The sequence below is a fragment of the Lolium rigidum genome, chromosome 1 (genome assembly GCF_022539505.1).
Source record: "Lolium rigidum isolate FL_2022 chromosome 1, APGP_CSIRO_Lrig_0.1, whole genome shotgun sequence".
In the NCBI taxonomy this organism is placed as follows: domain Eukaryota; kingdom Viridiplantae; phylum Streptophyta; class Magnoliopsida; order Poales; family Poaceae; genus Lolium; species Lolium rigidum.
In genome coordinates, this window is record NC_061508.1 from 295,153,003 (window position 1) to 295,175,591 (window position 22,589).

Below are 22,589 nucleotides of genomic sequence, written 5' to 3' on the forward strand. Positions count from 1 at the left end.
GAGGGAGTACAGTTCACGCTTGCCAGTGGGACCTGCAGGTCTAAACACGTAGGTCCCGCCATTTCTTATCTTGCGAATCACTTCCTAGTTCCTACTCCGCATCCACTCTTCGGGAGGTATGCTTGGCCAGCTGGTTCCTCGCCAGGTCCACCCCGGGCCGGCGACTCTGCATCCGCCATCGTCCTGGATGAGGGCGTCACAAACTTGTCTTAGAAAACAGTTTACACACTCCGGGACCTGGTGATTATCATCTCCCACTGAACAACAAACCACTAGCATGTGGTATTGAGTTAAAAGTATCTTGTTTATTTGTCTTACTCCAATATCTCACGACTAACACGGTAGCACTTACAAGATCTACACCAAACATTTTTTACGCTTTGGCATCTAGCGGAAGTGATCAATGGGACGGCAAGGTATGCTCATATATATAGCCGCACAATTCGTGCGAGATTATTGGAGTCATGACTCATGAGTGTAGCTCATCAAGTTGTGGCCCTCTCCCCATACTGTCACGCAGAAGTTAATCTCGGTGCTAACTTGTAAATTATTTCTTTTTTTTTTCAGATAAGCAACGAAATCTTTGATCGGCCCACGCGGTTCTTATTTCCGATTCGTGATGGGTCTGTTTTCTTAGTCTTGCATACAACCACTACAGGAATGGGCTCAGACGCCGACGGCCAGCTGCCCTCGGCGTAGCCACGCCTGGCCCTCGGCGTAGGCTACGCCGACGGCAGCCCTCGGCGTACCTCGTCGGCGTCCAGCTCCCTCGGCATACGCAGCCACGCCGTCGGCGTACGACTGGCCCTCGGCGTACGCGCCATACGCCGACGGCCACGTCCACCCCTCGGCGTACGTGCCCTCGGCGACCAAGTACCGTCGCACCGTCGCCGTTAACGGAGGGCCGGAGACGCCGACGGCCTCGCCCTCGGCACAGGGCAGGGCTCCTGCGAGAGAAGAGGCGACGTGGCTCGACCTGGCGCTGCCAGCTGGGGGTCTACGCCGAGGGCCACCCCCTCGGCATATGCATGGAGCATGCACGCTACGTGGCGCGCGGCCAGGCTCAGCGTCTACGCCGAGGGCAACCCCCTCGGCATAGACCTGACCATATGGTCTATGCCAGGGTCTATGCCGACGGCATTGCCCTCGGCGTAGGCCTGCCATATTTTTTTTTGCTGTTTTTTTGCTGTTTCAGCCAAAATCATGTTCCAATTCAATTGCAATGCAGTTCAGCAGGTCCAATTCATCCAAATTCATCCAAAATCGACCAAATTCGCCATAATTCACCAAAATAGCATATAATTCACATAGTAGCATACATGGTGCACATAGTAGCATACAAGCGGAGAGCGGAGAGTGCCATGTCATAGTAGCATACATGGTGCACATAGTAGCATACAAGCGGAGAGCGGAGAGTGCCATGCCATGACTAGCGGAGGAAGGAACCGGGCGGGGTGTGTCCGCCCACATCGTTGGCGAAACGAGCAGCCCGGGGTTGCGCTCCGGTAGAAGCTGCAGAAGAACCACCTGGAGAAGGACCGGTGCTACGCCCAGGAGAAGTCGACGGAGAGTGATACGTCTCCGACGTATCGATAATTTCTTATGTTCCATGCCACATTATTGATGATATCTACATGTTTTATGCACATTTTATGTCATATTCGTGCATTTTCTGGAACTAACCTATTAACAAGATGCCGAAGTGCCAGTTGCTGTTTTCTGCTGTTTTTGGTTTCGGAAATCCTAGTAACGAAATATTCTCGGAATTGGACGAAATCAACGCCCAGGTTCCTATTTTGCCCGAAAGCATCCAGAACACACGAGAACCGCCAGAGAGGGGGCACAGGCCCACCAAACCCTAGGCCGGCGCGGCCAAGGGGGGGCCGCGCCCCCCTATAGTGTCGGCGCCCCTTCGACCTTCTGACGCCGCCTCTTCGCCTATATAAAGCCCCTGGACCTAAAACCTCGATACGGAAAAGCCACGGTACGAGAAACCTTCCAGAGCAGCCGCCATCGCGAAGCCAAGATCTGGGGGACAGGAGTCTCTATTCCGGCACGCCGCCGGGACGGGGAAGTGCCCCCGGAAGGCTTCTCCATCGACACCACCGCCATCTCCATCAACGCTGCTGTCTCCCATGAGGAGGGAGTAGTTCTCCATCGAGGCTCGGGGCTGTACCGGTAGCTATGTGGTTAATCTCTCTCCTATGTACTTCAATACAATGATCTCATGAGCTGCTTTACATGATTGAGATCCATATGATGAGCTTTGTATCGCTACTAGTTGTGTGCTACTCATGTGATGTTATTAAAGTAGTCTATTCCTCCTGCAAGGTGTAAAGGTGACTAGTGTGTGCACCGTGTGGTTCTTGTCGTAGGCTAATCATGATCTCTTGTAGATTGTGGAGTTAATTATCATTATGATAGTATTGATGTGATCTATTCCTTCTTCATAGTGTAATGTGGACAGTGTGTGCACTATGTTAGTTCTTGGTTTATTTTGCAATGATCTATTATGCTCTAAGGTTATTTAAATATGAACATTGAATTGTGGAGCTTGTTAACTCCGGCATTGAGGGTTCGTGTAATCCTACGCAATGTGTTCATCATCCAACAAAAGACTGTATGTAGCACATATGAGAAAGAGTTATTTATTATGCGATCAATGTTGAGAGTGTCCACTAGTGAAAGTGTAATCCCTAGGCCATGTTCCTAAATACTGCTATCGCTGCTTGTTTACTGTTTTACTGTGTTACTACTGCTGCGTTACTACTGCTTATATTTATTCATACCACCTGTATTTCACTATCTCTTCGACGAACTAGTGCACCTATTAGGTGTGTTGGGGACACAAGAGACTTCTTGCTTTGTGGTTGCAGGATTGCATGAGATGGATATCTTTGACCTCTTCCTCCCTGAGTTCGATAAACCTTGGGTGATCCTTTAAGGGAAACTTGCTGCTGTTCTACAAACCTCTGCTCTTGGAGGCCCAACACTGTCTACAAGAATAGAAGCACCCGTAGACATCAAGCTATTTTCTGGCGCCGTTGCCGGGGAGGAAAGGTAAAAGGTACTCACACTCCGGATCTCGGCTACTAAGCTATTTTCGCCGTTGTAAGTACTCGAAGCTATTTCCTTTAGATCCTGCAATTGTATCTTTTTGTTTCTTGTTTTACACTAGTAAGGCATAATGGAAAACATCTGTGAGCTCTTTGTACTATTTCCTGAGTCAAGACATGAATGGTTTAATGCGAAAATTAAAAAACCTATGGAATCTTATTTGCATGCTGGTAGTAATATTAGTATGAACGCTTTGAATACCATTGTTGCTAATGATATAGAAAATTCTAAGCTTGGGGAGGTCGGTTTTGATGAAAATGATCTCTTTAGCCCTCCGGGTATTGAGGAGAAAGTTTATGTTGACTATGATATGCCTCCCATTTATGATGATTATAATGATAGTGGTCTTTTGGTGCCACCTACTATGGAGAGTAAATTTTGTTGTGATTATACTATGCCTCCTACACTTGATGAGAATAATAATGATAGCTACTTTGTTGAATTTGCTCCCACTATTACCAATAAAATTGATTATGCTTGTGTGGAGAGTAATAATTTTATGCATGAGACTCATGATAAGAATGCTTTATGTGATAGTTATATTGTTGAGTTTGCTCATGATGCTACTGAAAGTTATTATGAGAGAGGAAAATATGGTTGTAGAAATTTTCATGTTACTAAAATGCCTCTCTATGTGCTGAATTTTTTGAAGCTACACTTGTTTTATCTTCCTATGCTTGTTACTTTGCTCTTCATGAACTTGTTTATTTACAAGATTCCTATGCATAGGAAGCATGTTAGACTTAAATTTGTTTTGAATTTGCTTCTTGATGCTCTCTTTTGCTTCATACTCTATTTTTCATGTGAGCATCATTAAAACTGCTGAGCCCATCTTAACGGCTATAAAGAAAGAACTTCTTGGGAGATAACCCATGTGTTATTTTGCTACAGTACTTTGTTTTATATTTGTGTCTTGGAAGTTGTTTACTACTGTAGCAACCTCTCCTTATCTTAATTTTGTGTTTTGTTGTGCCAAGTAAAGTCGTTGATAGAAAGGTTGATACTAGATTTGGATTACTGCGCAGAAACAGATTTCTTTGCTGTCACGAATCTGGGCCTAATTCTCTGTAGGTAACTCAGAAAATTAAGCCAATTTACGTGAGTGATCCTCAGATATGTACGCAACTTTTATTCAATTTGGGAATTTTCATTTCAGCAAGTCTGGTGCCTCAATAAAATCCATCTTTACGGACTGTTCTGTTTTGACAGATTCTGCTTTTTATTTCGCATTGCCTCTTTTGCTATGGTGGATGAATTACTTTGTTCCATTAATGTCCAGTAGCTTTATGCAATGTCCAGAAGTGTTAAGAATGATTGTGTCACCTCTGAACATGTTAATTTTTATTGTGCACTAACCCTCTAATGAGTTTGTTTCGAGTTTGGTGTGAAGGAAGTTTTCAAGGGTCAAGAGAGGAGGATGATATACTATGATCAAGGAGAGTGAAAGATCTAAGCTTGGGGATGCCCCGGTGGTTCATCCCTGCATATTTCAAGAAGACTCAAGCATCTAAGCTTGGGGGTGCCCAAGGCATCCCCTTCTTCATCGACAAATTATCAGGTTCCTTCTCTTGAAACTATATTTTTATTCGGTCACATCTTATGTACTTTACTTGGAGCGTCTGTGTGCTTTTATTTTTGTTTTGTTATTTTCATTCTCTGAATAAATACATGCTTGTGTGGGAGAGAGACACGCTCCGCTGTAGCATATGGACAAGTATGTCCTTAGGCTCTACTCATAGTATTCATGGCGAAGTTTCTTCTTCGTTAATTTGTTATATGGTTGGAATTGGAAAATGATACATGTAGTAAACCGCTATAATGTCTTGGACAATGTGATACTTGGCAATCGTTGTGCTCATGTTTAAGCTCTTGCATCATATGCTTTGCACCCATTAATGAAGAAATACATAGAGCTTGCTAAAATTTGGTTTGCATATTTGGTCTCTCTAAAGTCTAGATAATTTCTAGTATTGAGTTTGAACAACAAGGAAGACGGTGTAGAGTCTTATAATGTTTACAATATGTCTTTTATGTGAGTTTTGCTGCACCGGTTCATCCTTGTGTTTGTTTCAAATAACCTTGCTAGCCTAAGCCTTGTATCGAGAGGGAATACTTCTCATGCATCCAAAATCCTTGAGCCAACCACTATGCCATTTGTGTCCACCATACCTACCTACTACATGGTATTTCTCCGCCATTCCAAAGTAAATTGCTTGAGTGCTACCTTTAAATTTCCATCATTCGCCTTTACAATATATAGCTCATGGGACAAATAGCTTAAAAACTATTGTGGTATTGAATATGTACTTATGCACTTTATCTCTTATTAAGTTGCTTGTTGTGCGATAACCATGTTTCCTGGGGACGCCATCAACTACTCTTTGTTGAATATCATGTGAGTTGCTATGCATGTCCGTCTTGTCCGAAGTAAGGGAGATCTACCACTTTAATGGTTAGAGCATGCATATTGTTAGAGAAGAACATTGGGCCGCTAACTAAAGCCATGAATCATGGTGGAAGTTTCAGTTTTGGACATATATCCTCAATCTCATATGAGAACACTAATTGTTGCCACATGCTTATGCATTAAAGAGGAGTCCATTATCCGTTGTCCATGTTGTCCCGGTATGGATGTCTAAGTTGAGAATAATCAAAAGCGAGAAATCCAAAATGCGAGCTTTCTCCTTAGACCTTTGTACAGGCGGCATGGAGGTACCCCATTGTGACACTTGGTTAAAACATGTGTATTGCGATGATCCGGTAGTCCAAGCTAATTAGGACAAGGTGCGGGCACTATTAGTATACTATGCATGAGGCTTGCAACTTATAAGATATAATTTACATGATACATATGCTTTATTACTACCGTTGACAAAATTGTTTCTTGTTTTCGAAATCAAAGCTCTAGCACAAATATAGCAATCGATGCTTTCCTCTTTGAAGGACCTTTCTTTTACTTTTATTGTTGAGTCAGTTCACCTATTTCTCTCCATCTCAAGAAGCAAACACTTGTGTGAACTGTGCATTGATTCCTACATACTTGCATATTGCGCTTGTTATATTACTCTATGTTGAGAATATCCATGAGATATACATGTTATAAGTTGAAAGCAACCGCTGAAACTTAATCTTTCTTTGTGTTGCTTCAATACCTTTACTTTGATTTATTGCTTTATGAGTTAACTCTTATGCAAGACTTATTGATGCTTGTCTTTAAGTACTATTCATGAAAAGTCTTTGCTTTATGATTCAGTTGTTTACTCATGTCATTACCATTGTTTTGATCGCTGCATTCATTACATATGTTTACAATAGTATGATCAAGATTATGATGGCATGTCACTCCAGAAATTACCTTTGTTATCGTTTACACCGCTCGGGACGAGCGAAACTAAGCTTGGGGATGCTGATACGTCTCCAACGTATCGATAATTTCTTATGTTCCATGCCACATTATTGATGATATCTACATGTTTTATGCACACTTTATGTCATATTCGTGCATTTTCTGGAACTAACCTATTAACAAGATGCCGAAGTGCCAGTTGCTCTTTTCTGCTGTTTTTGGTTTCGAAATCCTAGTAACGAAATATTCTCGGAATTGGACGAAATCAACGCCCGGGTTCCTATTTTGCCCGGAAGCATCCGTAACACACGAGAACCGCAAGAGAGGGGGCACGAGCCCACCAAACCCTAGGCCGGCGCGGCCAAGGGGGGCCCGCGCCCCCCTATAGTGTCGGCGCCCCTTCGACCTTCTGACGCCGCCTCTTCGCCTATATAAAGCCCCTGGACCTAAAACCTCGATACGGAAAAGCCACGGTACGAGAAACCTTCCAGAGCCGCCGTCATCACGAAGCCAAGATCTGGGGGACAGGAGTCTCTATTCCGGCACGCCGCCGGGACGGGGAAGTGCCCCCGGAAGGCTTCTCCATCGACACCACCGCCATCTCCATCAACGCTGCTTGTCTCCCATGAGGAGGGAGTAGTTCTCCATCGAGGCTCGGGGCTGTACCGGTAGCTATGTGGTTAATCTCTCTCCTATGTACTTCAATACAATGATCTCATGAGCTGCTTTACATGATTGAGATCCATATGATGAGCTTTGTATGGCTACTAGTTGTGTGCTACTCATGTGATGTTATTAAAGTAGTCTATTCCTCCTGCATGGTGTAAAGGTGACTAGTGTGTGCACCGTGTGGTTCTTGTCGTAGGCTATGATCATGATCTCTTGTAGATTGTGGAGTTAATTATCATTATGATAGTATTGATGTGATCTATTCCTCCTTCATAGTGTAATGTGGACAGTGTGTGCACTATGTTAGTTCTTGGTTTATTTTGCAATGATCTATTATGCTCTAAGGTTATTTAAATATGAACATTGAATTGTGGAGCTTGTTAACTCCGGCATTGAGGGTTCATGTAATCCTACGCAATGTGTTCATCATCCAACAAAAGAGTGTATGTAGCACATATGAGAAAGAGTTATTTATTATGCGATCAATGTTGAGAGTGTCCACTAGTGAAAGTGTAATCCCTAGGCCTTGTTCCTAAATACTGCTATCGCTGCTTGTTTACTGTTTTACTGCGTTACTACTATTGCGTTACTACTGCTTATATTTATTCATACCACCTGTATTTCACTATCTCTTCGCCGAACTAGTGCACCTATTAGGTGTGTTGGGGACACAAGAGACTTCTTGCTTTGTGGTTGCAGGATTGCATGAGAGGGATATCTTTGACCTCTTCCTCCCTGAGTTCGATAAACCTTGGGTGATCCACTTAAGGGAAACTTACTGCTGTTCTACAAACCTCTGCTCTTGGAGACTCAACACTGTCTACAAGAATAGAAGCACCCGTAGACATCAGAGAGGCACCGGGAGTAGTCCCAGGAGTAGTCGACGGAGAGGCACCAGCAGAACGCCCAGGAGACCGACCACCTTCATGAACCGGTGTGACCTCGCGCCCATCCGGCGAGGCCTGGTTCCCGGACCATCCCGTTCCCTACGTGTTCCCTGCATGTTAGCAACTTGCGAGGCAAAGAAAAGTGGTAACTACCGGTTTGGCAAAGAACTTACCTCCGGTGTGGATCCATAGTAAGTCGCAGCGAAAGCTGCCCTCGATGGCATGATAGGCATGTCCCCCGCCACGGTAACTCGATCCACACATATGTTATGGGCATATGCAAGTTTTCCAGGGATTCCGACGCTCCGATGGTCTGTATCTTGGAAAACCCTAGGGCCGGGACCCCGCAGATCTACCCTTATAGCTTTCTCCGTGCTAGGGTTTACCAGTGGACTTTTTTGCTTGCTTTGGTTTGTTTAGGACATATGTACATGGAAACCATAAGTTGGACATACTTTACCATAAAATAGGCTCCGTTTGAGCCGTGGCGGGAGTTTCCACATACAGATCCTGTATTTTACCAAGTGCTAGCCCATGTATGCGGAAATCGTCAACGCCGGGTACATGCAAGGTTAGCCAAACCCTAGGGCGGGGTCCCCGCAGATCTACCCCTAGGGTTAGGGTTAGGGATAGGATCCGGGTGAGGTTTAGGGTTACCAAAATGTTCGCAAAATAGAAAGTTGGCCCGCAGAAGCGGGAAACCCTAGGGCGGGAATGGCCTCGGTTAGGGTTAGGGTTGGAGTTAGGGTTAGCAATGGAATTTTTCCTAAATGTTTAAGGACATATGTACATAGATAGCAGAAGTTCGGCCTAGTGGCTCCGGTTGACCCGTCTGCGAAGAGCGTCACCCGTGGGACCTACATATATGCAATGCATCGTCGAATTCTTAAAAAATAGAACCTTTTTTTACGTAATTCATACTAGTAAATAAATAATAGAAACATAATATAAAGTAATATGAGAGAAAAAAAAGAAAAAAAATCCTATATGCCGAGGGTGGCCGTCGGCATAGGGGGGCCATGCCCTATGCCGAGGGTAGCCCTCGGCGTCTAGCCTGACGCCGTGAGCGCGCCGTCGCGTCGCCGATGGAGCAGCAGCTACGCTGGTGCCTACGCCGAGGGCCAGGTTGACGCCGACGGCTGCCCTCGGTGTAGCATCCTCTACGCCGACGGCAAGTGTACGCCGACGGGCGTCTTCCGGCGCTGCCCCGGCGAGGCCGTACGCCGACGGCCCCGATAAAAAGCCCTCGGCGTAGGGTTTGGCCGTCGGCGTATCCCACCATTCCTGTAGTGAACTATACAAGTCATCCTGACTAGGTTTAGCATGGAAAAAAACATTTACAGCCACGTTTACGTTGCACCGTTACTTTACCGCTCAAAAAAACATTCCCGTTGCTGAAACTTCATGGAATGCAGAATAATCGTTATCGATTGATGTGGAGACTGGAGAGGATGCATTACCCAATTAACCGGTAGCTAGCTTGCCAAATGCAAATTACGTGGGTCTGACGACCCCTTCTCCTCTACCAACCCCATGCGGCGGCCACAAGCGCCCTCGACTCCCTCTCGCGTCCTCCTCCATCTGCCACCGCTGCTAGCACCATCGCTGGGCAAAGTCCCTGCAGCGAGGCAGCGGACCTCGCGGGATGATTCCCAAGATCTCAGCCAGCGGCGGCCCCTCTTTGATCTTCGGTGGTGGTGGCGGGCAGCGGCGATCGGTGGTAGATCCGCGGGTGGCAGGGCTGGCAGGAGGCGGGCTTGGTGCGCTTGATCTGATCGGCGGCCTTCTCTCAACCCTAATGCATTTTCTCGCCATTAGTCGGTGACGCCGCGCGGAGGCCGTCGGGCGGTCGTGGATTGCCAGTTGCATGGGAGGCACTGCTTGAAAAAGGCATCGGTCATAGGATCCCTCTGACACCATGACGAAGAACTTCCTGTTGCCTATCTTCATTGATATATGGCCTGAGTGTCGAGTTTCGGAGGGCTCCGCTGCCAAATTCCAATGGAAGACATGCCGGAAATTGCCAGATCAGATGGTATTCGTTCGCGTGCAACCATGATTTTCTGGCCGTTTAGTTTCAGGGAGAGCGATGTGAAGCTCTGCATTGTTGCCATCATGGGACATGTCTTTGGTTCCATGGTGAAGTCAATCCCGGATAATAGCATGAAAGGTGAGATCTGAGAAATGGTAATGGCGGTTCGAGTCCTGGTGGTGATGATGTTTAGGCTTGGTGATTCATGACTTGGAGCTGTGGCATCGACAACACATGAAAAATTCAGAGTCTAAACTTGCTGGGTGAAAATCAAGGTCTAGTTTTAATTGGTTGTGTCTGGCAATAGCCTTGTTGTAGGCATTGTTTTGTGAGCGCGAACTTTCTCCCGGATGAAACCTATGATCTATGATCAGGACGATGACGACACTTGTGCACTGCTCCCTTCTTTAAAACATCGTTTTTGGAGAAGATGGATATCTGGTGTTGTCTTTGTGGTGTTTGGTCTGCTGCTACAAGCATGATTTTCTTTTTCTGTAATTCTTCACTTTTTTGGTTGTGCATCCGTATTTCCATTAGGACAGAGACTAGATGTAATTGTTATCTTTCGTGTTATTAATATATTTCTTTTATCAAAAAATGCAGACTAAATTATTACTCTAGGAACATCGTCAATTTGGCCTGAACTTGTGGCTCCAAACCCGCCATGTGATAACTTTGGCATATCCACACTCTGTTTGAGTTTTCGTCATGCAAGGATCTCCAATTAAAGCTCTCATTTTCATTGTTTACGGCACTACTTGCATCGTCACGCGGGTGGATTCTGGATTGGGATACAAGGTTTAGATAAATTATGCTGAGAAGGGAGTCTGGGGCGGTGACGAGAGTTTAGAGAGAATTATTAGGTGAGATTCAGAATTTCGTTTAGTAGCATAAGTTTCAGAGTACACGACGCTGCCTTTTTTTAACAGTTACAACTCACGCTTACAAGTGGGGCCCGTCGGCTTAAGAGTATGTTTGGTTTGTGCACTAAGACTAGTCACAATGCATATTATCATATAAAAGTATCATGCACATGATACTACTATATGTTACTATCTCTATAATGCATGGTATCATGTAGTAGTATCATAGCCTTTTTATATTAATTGATTTGTAGAATCTCAATGTAGATATATGCACACGATTTATTTGATATTAAATTTTCTAGTACCACACGCTATGATACGGTATCTACCTATGATACTACTATCATTTCTCTCATTTTTAATTTTACTGTCACGTCAGCTTTTTGCATGCATGAGATGTATGAGACTACCTATGATACTCCTAATGTGGGTAGTCTAACTAGCCCCACCAAAATATCGACATAAAGAGCAAGGGCATGACCAAAATTTTAGTACTCTCTTCGTCCCGATCCATAGGGCTTACGCGTATTTCTAGATCGTAAATTTGATTAAGATAATATAAGATATATACTATAAAATATATATCATTAGAAAGCTTAGATGTTCTACTTTCTAATAATATATTTTTTGTATTATATAATTAACAGTATGTTGGTTAAATTAATAATATAGAGATATGCGTAAGTCCTATGAACTGGAACATAGATAGTAGGTTGTTGCCGCTTGGAGCTTTTCCGCGCCTACCACTCGCCCGCGCGCCGGCGGAAACAACACAGACACACAGTGGCGGGGCTGGCTTCTTGGGCGAGCCAAAGTTTTGGCACTCGATCAAACAGGGAAGCCAATTTTTTGGTAAGGCTATCATTGACTTCTATCCAAACGCACCCTAAACACCTAGCTCACCCCACTTTTTCTTTCTTTCGAACCACTCCAGCTACGTCCACCCCTCTGTCCGGGAGGAACACTTAGCCAGCTGGTTCATCGCCAGGTCCACCCTCGACCGGCCGCTCAGAATACAGTTTGCATAAGTCGCGACCTAGCTACTATAGTCTCCCATTGAATAGCAAACCACTATCATGTGAGACTCAGATAAACGTATCTTGTTTATTTGGCCTACTCCAATGTCTCACGGCGACATAGCACCTAAAAGATCTGCACCGAACATTCCTTAAGGCTTTGATATTTAGCGGAAGTGACTCATCAATGGCACGGCAAGGTGTGCCCATATATATAGCCGCACCATTCGTACGGAGTATTGGAGTCATGAGGAGTGTATAGTAGCTCATCAAGTTTTGGCCAGGTCCTCATGCTGTCATGCAGAAGTGAATCTCGGTGCTAACGACTAAACTTTAATTTCTCACAAGAGCAACGAAACCTGTGATTGGCTCACATGGTTCTTGTTGCAAGTAATCCTAACTTGGTTTAGCATGGTAAAAACTTTTAGACTAGTCATATCGGGAAGTAACATAAAGTAGTAAGCGCATGTTGATACTCTATGTTACTATCTATGTTCCAGTTCTATGAACTGGAATAATTGTTTGTTGTAGATTGATGTGGAGAGGAGCCCCTACCAATTCACACCTAGTTTGCCATATGCAGAGTAAATTAGTAATCTAGGAACAGCATCTAGCCTGAACTTGTGGCTCTAAACTTGCCATCTGTAATAACTTTATGCGTATGCACATTTTGATTGAGTTGTCGTCATGCAAGGAGTATCCTCCAACTCAAACTCTCCTTTCCATAGTTTATGGCATTACTCATAAACTAGTAACTCGTCACTCGTACGCTACAAGACCTAGAGAAGTTTGTTACGAATGTCTAGCTAAGCCGCTAATCTTTTATAGTAATATATAAACAGATAAGTTACAGCCACTTGGACGGTTTGCTTAATCTCCCTTCAGATGTTAGATTGTGTTTGATGTGAATCAGAATCAGAAAGAGGAAGAATTACCAGATTTTATCCAAATTTAACTTGCAAATGCCTCCTATACGATTGCATTCCCAATCCTCAAACAGTCAAACTCCATTCTGCCGTTTTCCTTTCACGACAATAATAACATCATTGACAAGTGGGAGAATAATCATGTATCCAAGTGACACGGAAACCGCATCATCTGTGCAATGACTATTAAATGCTGAAGATTGATGTGGAAAACACGCCTTAAACACATCACAGTTAGCTTGTCAAGTAAAGAACACATGAACATTATTTAAATAAACATCATCTCTTGATGACTCGATAACCCTCCTTTGGCGGCCGAACATGTGGCTCTAAACCTTCCATCTGCGATAAATTCATCATAAATATAGTTAGATTGAATCGTCGTCATGCAAAGAATCTCCGCATATTCAAACTCTCCTCTTCATAGCTGACTGTATTTAGTCATAAACTAGGAACTCATCCACCATACATTAGGTTTCTGTAAGAGTCCTACTACTAATTTGGTACTTGGGTACAACTTGTTAACCATTGCAAGATAAGTGTATCACGAGTAGGCATCTCAAGATTTTGTCACTGTACTCATTGGCTGGCTTGTATACTAGGAATCCCAACCAAAAAATGTTTTAAAAAAAGAAAAGAACAATGTTTCTTTCATGGGGACCTCACATGAGCAGTTTGTTTGAAGCATACCTGGGCCATGGGGTACCCAATTGGCTATCTTGGTTGCTGGGCACCTGACCTTTCAAGATGAAGAAAGATTCAGCTCAAGTGTTTGGTGCCTCTTCGTCACAGCAAAAGGCAAAAATCAATTGTGTGATGGATCATTTTTCTTCTTCTCTGAACTCTGTGTATAGTTTTATACATCTACATCCACTGATACTATGCAGTTAGAATTCAATTTCTGTACATGTGCATGCTTGTGATTTTCTCCAAGCATATACTGGAAATATCAAAGGTAGCAACAATACTTCTGGTCATCAATGGCAACCTCCTTTTTTACATTTCCTTTTTTAATGCAAATATGTAAAGAATAACGGAACAGAGTTCAACAGTTGCTGCAAAATTTGCATTGTTGTAACATGTGATTCAACAAAGCTACAGCTTCCACACAAGTGAAGGATGGCAACCATGGCCACTTTATTATTTTTAATTGTATACTTGAATTCAGATACAGATGGAACATCTTTAGCTCAACTCAAACACAAGCAACACTATAAATTATTGTAGAGCAAGCTTCTGAAGCTGCTTTCTTTTCTGTCGTGATAAAAGAACACACAGAAGATACATATATTTGGAGTGGCTCAATTCTGGCTCAATTTGACATTGAGCCAGTGTATGTACAGAAAACCCGGCAATTTCGATGGTCCAATTCTTTCATGTTACCAGTCACAATGCCAAGTTGCTCTCAAAGAAATCACTTCCTTCCCAGCATCCCAGCAAACCATCTTCCTTCAAACCAGCTGAATTTTGTCATATGAAACTTCACTTCCTCCACCAGTGCCACCATTCCTTTGAACTTCGAAGTCTGAAGTTCAGGCCACCTCTTTCTTACGGAAGATGTTCATTGCGTCACTGTATAAGGCAACAGAGTTTGACAGAACAGCAAGCACGATCATGGTTACAGCCAAGATCTTGTCACGCTTGGTTGCGATTCCATAAGGATCCCTGGAAAAACAAAAGCCAAGTTTTATATATGAGAATGTTTAGCTAATTGGGAATATATATACTTATCAGAAGCATAAAGCATTATCTAGGTACCTTAGTATGACCATGGCGGGAAATATGAAACCAATCAAGACAGCAGCTGTGGCACCAGTAAACTGGAAAGCGTCCCAAATACTTGGTATGAATATGGCAGCAGTATAAATAACCACGAGGAGTGAGATGGTGATTATTGCAAATCTCTTATTGTCATGAGAAATGTGCCTCGACGTGGGAAAGAGTAGTCCATCCAAGTTGAGCCTAAGGGCAAAGAAGACGATGGGAAAGACAAGCATGACGTGAGCAGCATAGCTCACTCTGACTACATCATTAAAGACAGAGCTGAACGGAATGCCAAGGTCTGAATCAAAGTTGGCCAGCACATCATCCAGTGTACCATCTCCAAAGAGAAGATACGCAAAGAAACTTGTGGCAATGTAAACACTGGAGCAAAGAGCCAGTGATGTTCGCACGATCGGTTGAGTTTGTGTTCTATCTTCAATCTCATTGTCAATGCTGTGAACTGTAGAATCACGAAAACATGCATTCAGAACCAACATAATTGAACAATGGCAATAATATTTGCATACTGAACAGCATACCATTATAGTGGCAGATGTATGCAGTGACAAGAACAGGGACAGCCGTAAAAAGCTTCCAGATAGAACTAAGATCATCTATCTCTGGGAAAAGCTTGGGCATCGCTACAGTTCCATCAATGAGTTTGATTATGGCAATCCCGGCAGTAATGACAACAAATATCACAGCTAGAGCAACTGATAGGGCAGATGTGTAGCTCAATGAATCTATAGGAAAAAACAAGATTGAAAATTAATATCATGCAGCTAATAATAGATTATCAAACATCGTGAAAACTAGTTATTTCATGATTTGCAAACATGAATACATACCCAGACGCTTAAAGCTCACCAATGGAGCAAAGACAAGAAGAGTTGTCACAAGAAGAACAACAGCACGAGAATTCCACAGATGAGATCCAAACCAGCCCTCCAATAAGCCACGATGATGAATACCGTCTGACGTTGTTCCAGATAATACATCACCTATGAAAGTTTAATAACCAGAGTTACTCGCAGTCCATGCAAATATAACTGTTGAATTTAACTACCCCTCCGGTTCAAAATAATTGCCTCAAAATGGATGTATCTAGACATGTTTTTGTGTGTACATGCATCCATTTTAGGAAATTATTTTGAACCAGGAGTATTAAGGTATAATATGTTACTTGAGGAGGCCAAATTGCCTTACTACTGTCTTGTGTTCCTTACAAAATCGTTCAAAGTGACGTATTATTTCTTTGGAGAGATAGCTAGTGTTCCGTTTGTCATTAGGTACTAAACAACTTGAAAAAGTACCTATCAAGAGCTCATGCATGATTTAATAAAGGAACACAAGTCTTAGCAGCTTAGCAATGAACTTTAAAACATGTTGTATAAAAAATTCAAAGAATGTTTTGGAAATACTCATGGTTGCCTCCGAATATATGCCCTAAACAGTGTCATTCAATGGACTAAAGATGTTCTGGTGGAGCACTAGATTATCCACAACAAGTCCAGCTTGGTGGATGCATCACAAAATGCTGCGAGGCAAAATTGAGAGAACAGAGAGTACAAGTATTGAGCTTAGAGTGAATACCAATGATAATCATGTAAACAATCATCACACCGATGTTGTTTATAACCACAGAGGCCTGCAGCGCAATCCTCCCCCATTGCCCGTACGCCTCACCCATCAGCCACCCATACGACGTGATCTTTCCTTGGTGGCTGCACCTGACAAGCATGTCAATGGATGCCTCAGTGAGCAATGCCACAAAGACGATCATCAGGAGGCCAGGGATGAGGCCCAGCATCTTGATGCTGGCAGGCAAGGCCATGATTCCAGCACCAACGATGGTGGTCGAGAGATTGAAAACCGCTCCGGAGAACGAAGCTCCATTGAACTCATGGAACCCCTCCTCCTCTGCCTTGACCGGAAGAAGTGGCGTGGTCTCATCTCGTATTTCCTTGGACTGATCTGTTGATACGTTCCCGGCCCCCATTTTCTATTTCGCTCTCCTGGAAGGAAAAAGATTTCCAGTCAATGATATAGTACAATAGATTATTTTATTTTGGTTGGACACGTTTATTTTGATTCACATTTCTTATGTATTTATAAGCGCTCTCTTCAAATAAATAAAGCATGCCCTCATCTACCACAAGAACAAGTCATGTTTGATAACTACCATTTCGAAGTCAAAGGTCATAATAATCTAGAGTATGCACGCCAAAAGTATCCCGCAGCAGAAGCAATCAACAAAAGGATAGGTGATGAATTTTAAGGACCAGGATTAGCTATAACTAGTACCAAGTTTTAAACCTAACGAACATCAGGCAGATGAGGCAAAATCACATGGAGAACTCAGAAAAGAACCCCAAACCACAAGATCCAAGCACAACAAATTCTGCTGAAGCTCTTTCCACCACAATCTGGGAGTAAACGTTTCTGAATAACCAAAATAAATGCAGTCGATGCCAACTGGCAACTAGCAAATACATCCAGCAACTGTCCTAAAAGCAACATTCTTTCCACTATATCTCGCTCCGACCGCACCCAATTCCACAGTATCATCACAAAACCACAGCACGAGTCCATTCCAAGCAAGAATCGTCCCACTTGCCGGCACAAAAGTAAAGCAACAATCATCCTGACCAAGAACTGAGGGGAAAGAAAAAGGGGAGAGAAGGGCGTTACCTTTTCCAACACACAAGGCTCCCCTTCAGTCGCCGCCGGGATCTGGAAGCCAAGAGAGCAGACGAAACCAGAGCCAATCACAGGGCCGTGAAGAACTTGTGGACGGGGAGGAGGGAGGGAGGGCCTCTCTCCTTCCCTGCCCGCCGCGTTTTATAGCGAAAACACGCGGAAATGAAGCCAAATAAACCAATCAATCAATGGATCGATCCAATCCAAACCCGTCGCCGTCACGCGCTACAGTGCCAACGCTCGCCTCCCCGCATGCCCCAGCTGTGGATCGCGTCGACGCCGACGGGAGAGAATAGAAAAAGTCCGATCGGAGATCGCGTCGCTGTCTCGCGCTCCTCGGAGTCTTGCGGGCGGGCGAGCCGGCGAGGTGGGTGTCAGCGGATTGGATTTGGAGGAGGGAGTTCCGTACTGTCTCGCTACCCCCTGGGAGATAACAGGGTTGCTTGCCGGCTGCGCTCGCGTTTGTTCGCCGGTGGGAATGGAGTGTGGAGGACGGCCGAAGCGTGGCGCACGTGGACGGACGGAGATGGGCGGCGGCGTGGCCGGAGTCTCGCGCTTCCGGTGGAGCCCGGCGTGACAGTACCAGCTTAACTAACTCTCTCTCAGAAGTTTTGTTTAGTAAATTACGTGTTCACCAAAAGGAAGCGTACCAAAACTTGAGATACGCCACCATCACAGTAAAGCGGAATTCCTCTACTCCCTCCAATTCATATTACTTGATACTAATATAGATTTACAGAAACTCAATTAGGCTCCCGGATGCGTATGATCCCTCTACCATAAAAACATATTTCTAAGTGTTAAAAAATGTCGACAAAAAAATTTACATCTACATCACCATAATATATGTGTGTTCGTCAAGTTTCACGATATTTTTTGTAGTCTACATGAAAATGAGAAACTTTATCTTATGACAAGTCTTTATTTTAGCACCGAATTTTGTCTTTTTTACACACGTCACACGACAAGTCGATTTTTCATGAAACGACTTTGTAAGCATGTAGCACATGAAGATGTACGTGCGAGATTTTTGTTTTAAATTTTTTAACATTTTAAAATATGTCTAAGATGCATTTTAAAATAAAGGGAGCATACGCTCCCATGTGCCAAAACACCACTCCCTACAGATTTATCCAGATACATTTTAATTCTAGATACATCTATTTTACTGCCAAGTAATATGGACCGGAGTGAGTACATGTATTCATACCTGGAGAATGGGCTATGCTTTTAGTGGGTTGGCCCGAAGCACTCAGAAAAAGCTCAGTACAGGTCTGATACGGGCCCGTGACATGATGGGCCCATGAAGCTAAGGGGCCGTGCCAGGGACACGAAATGAAGCATGCGTGCCCATAGGTGGACCCAAAAAATTGAAGCCTGGGCAAATAAACTTAATGTGCTAAATTTTATCAAATACATATGAAATTAGGGAGAAAATGGGCTTGTCGGTCGGCCGAAAGCATGGGCGGACGCCCGGACAAAAGGGATGCTAGATCCACCTATGTGCGTGCCAGCCTAGCATGGCCCGTTAGGCATCGGCCTGGTAGGGCACGTGATCGGCACGTGTAGCACGCCAACAAAATCAGAACTTGTGACCTCTACCCTCCCACGTCTCCACTTAACCATCAAACCTGCGAATTCTTGTTGATGTATTAGGAACTTGGCGCCTATTAAAGGGTTTTTAACGCGTCTTGTTAATGATTCCCGGGCCTCGCGTGCCCAACGGGGCGGCAGGCTAGCTCGGCTACCTTCGGTGTTGTGCTCAGGCCTGAAAATGGGGCATGCAAGCCGGCACAACACGGTCCGTCAATTAGAGCATCTCCACTCACGCACCCCCAAATGGGTGCTGGCAGGTGTGCCGGCACAACTATATGTGGAGCGCCGCCACCTGCTCTTTAGTTTAGGGATGGAAATCCTACATCGACGCGTCCTATACGGCCGACCCCCAAAAAAATTATTTTTCCCTTTTCACTAGATTGTAACACTTTATATAGTTTAAATAATAATTTATAGCATTTAAACATACAAAATATTCCACACAAATAGTTAAAAAGTACAAATTTAATTATTCACATAAGAATTAAATAAATTGCAATCCAACAAGTTCATGAATCATGGAGCATTTTCTTTCCGCACTCACAAATGCTCAACTAGATTATTGTATAGTTGAGTATAAACACCTACATCTCGAATTTCTTCATGCATCCGGTGAAAAGCGGCAAAATGGGCGGGCACATGCTCAACCTCAACAAGAGGTCCCTGAAAATCAAACAGATGGTCATCATCCACAAATGAGTCACGCTCACTCTCAATGATTATGTTGCGCTGATCACACAAGCATTCATCACCTCCAACATCTAAGACTCTGATGACCCACAAGTATAGGGGGTGTATCGTAGTATCTTCGATAAGTAAGAATGTCGATCCCAACGAGGAGCAGAAGGTGTTGACAAGCAGTTTCGATGAAGGTTTCACTGTAAATGCTCACGTACAAATATTCGGGGGTTTTGATGTAACGGATAAATAAAGTACGAGTAAGTAAAATGCGAGAGAAATAATTGCAACGAGTGGCCCAATCCTTTTTAGCACAAAGGACAAGCCGGTTTGTTTACTTATAATGACCAAACGTTCTCGAGGACACACGGGATTTTAGTCTAGTGCTTTCGCTACATACAAGCTGATTAATCTTCATTGTTTTGATAAGTGTTGTGTGGGTGAACTCCGTGCTAATGTACCGCCCTTCCTAGGACTAATACATACTTGTGATTATACCCCTTGCAAGCATCCGCAACTACAAGAAAGTAATTAAGATAAATCTAACCACAGACCTTAAACTCGAGATCCCGCGATCCCTCCCCGCATCGATATACCAACGGGGCTCAGGTTTCGTCACTCCGCAACCCCGCAATTGGCAAACGAGTACAAGATGCATTCCCCTAGGCCCATAAATGGTGAAGTGTCGTGTAGTCGACGTTCACACGACACCACTAGAAGAATAACACCACAAATTAAATATCATAACATTGAATATTACTCAACCATAGTTCACTACTAACAATTAGACTTCACCCATGTCCTCAAGAACTAAACGAACTACTCACGAGACAGCATATGGAACATGATCAGAGGTGATATGATGATGAATAACAATCTGAACATAGACCTTGGTTCAATGGTTTCACTCAATAGCATAAACAACAAGTAGAAATTAGTATCGGGAGAGTTTCCCCTATCAAACAATCAAGATCAAACCCAAATTGCTACAGCGGTGGAGATGGCGGTGATGAGGGTGGAGATGATGATGATGGTGATGGAGATGATGTCCAGCTCGATGGCGGTGACGATGGCGTCGATTCCCCCCCCCGGGAGGGATTTCCCCGGCGGATTCCTCGCCCGCCGGAGAGCTCTTTTCTCTTTGGTGTTCTCCGCCCCGCGAGGCGGCTGTAACCCTTCGTGAGGATTCCTCTCGTGGCTTTTGTCTTCGGGACGAAGGGTTTCGCGAAGAAAAGGAGGCGAAAGAGGCCGAGGGGGCTCCACACCACATGGTGGCGCGGCCGAGCCATGGGCCGCGCCACCCTATGGTGTGGGCCCACCCCGGGTCCAGCTGGCTCCCCCTTCCGGCTTCCTCCGTCATCCGGAAAAATAGCATTTTTGGTAAAACTTCCTTCCACAAGCTGATCTTCCGAAATATTGCATCCCGACGGTGCTTTTTCCAGCCAGAATCCTGGCTCCGGTGCTCGATCTCCAAATAATCATGAAACATGCAAAATAGATGAAATAACATAAGTATTGTGTCCCAATATGAAATATATCAATGAATAACAGCAAATATGATATAAAATAGTGATGCAAATTGGACGTATCAGACTCCGACCATGTGAGAGCAGGGTACCGAATAATAGCAAACAGTCTAAAATTTTCATCACAAATGTAACATACTCTGGATAGATACTGTCAGCTAGATAGTGCCCCTTGTTGTATACATGGTCTTTGATCTTGAAGTTGACCGACTGAGTATGTCCCTCACCTAGCCTTGAGAACACAGGAGAGCGTTGTAGCACGTGATGTCGTTGTTAATTCCTGCCATGCCGAGAAAGCATGTCAAATCCAGAGGTCATAATCAGTCGTTGCCTGAAGTATGGCACTAAACTTTCGAGTGTATCCCTTGTACATCCCTTGCCAAGCAAATGGGAAATTCTTCAAACCCTAGTGCAAGTAGTCGATACTTCCAAGCATCCCAGGAAAACCTATTGCTGCATTTTATGCTAGGATTCGAGCTGTATCTTTTTCATTTGGTGCCTCAGATAGTCTGGCCCAAACACTACAACCACTGCCCTGCACAACTTGGTGACTGTATCAAAACATGTCGACTTGGCCAGGCACGCGCAGATAATCATTGGCTACATTTGTGGGAGCTCCGTATGAAAGACAACAAATAGCAGTCGTGCACTTCTGAATTGATGAGAACCCCCATAATCCGGTGAAGTCTTTTTTGCACATAAAGTATGTGTCATACTCCCTGACGCTGAACGGAATATTCATGAACATGTCCTTGTTCATCTAAATCGGCGCCAAAAGTCCTTTGGCGTATGTGTTGCGTTGTCGAGGAAGTAGCAGGAGTCAATCAACAGTGCACCGGCTTGCCGATGCCGTTCCTTTATGGGCGCCTTCCCAACCCTCGAACCGTCACGTCGAGACACGCTGAAGGCGAGAAGGTGCTGGCGGATGCGGAGAAGACTTGCCAACATTAATAACTGTTGTTGCCGCTCGGCGGTGGCATTGGCTTCCTCCCGCATCTATAGTTTCGCCATTATCTCGTCATTGATGTCCATAGCGGCAATTCGCCGAACACCTTGTGGGTGGTGGGTGCTAGGGGAGACGCAGGGGAGGACAGCAGGTTCAACAAGGCGGCAGTGCGAGATGGTGGAGGTGTCGGTGTTGGCTACAACGGCGACGACGGTGATGGCGATTCCGAGGGGTGGGAGGCGGATCGGGAGTGGGCATAACGGGTGGAGAATGATCAGGTTTGGATGCGAAGAGGGTCCCGCGGGGCGGAATCCTACGTGGATGGGAGTGTCAGCGCGCCCATTCGACACCCCACACATAGGAGCCAACACGGGGTGCCGACGATTGTATCGGATTCTAAAACTGGCCGATTACTTTCGAGGCGCGCATGTGTGGCCCAAAAACAACGCCGAAGCCCTAAATCACTACTGGGATCGGCCGGGCCGGGCCGGGCCCATTGGCTAGGTTTGCATGCAGCGAG

General features: G+C 44.5%; 1 protein-coding gene across 1 annotated transcript; it reads right to left on the minus strand.

Moving 5' to 3' along the window:
- Positions 1-13,972: 13,972 nt before the first annotated feature.
- LOC124696386 (amino acid transporter AVT6A-like) lies at positions 13,973-17,337 on the minus strand (the record flags this gene model as incomplete). The annotated part of the gene is given in 6 exon segments (XM_047229126.1): positions 13,973-14,524; positions 14,618-15,083; positions 15,163-15,366; positions 15,472-15,624; positions 16,217-16,638; positions 17,315-17,337. Coding segments are annotated over 5 exon segments (1,362 nt in total). The 3' UTR covers positions 13,973-14,391.
- Positions 17,338-22,589: the final 5,252 nt, after the last annotated feature.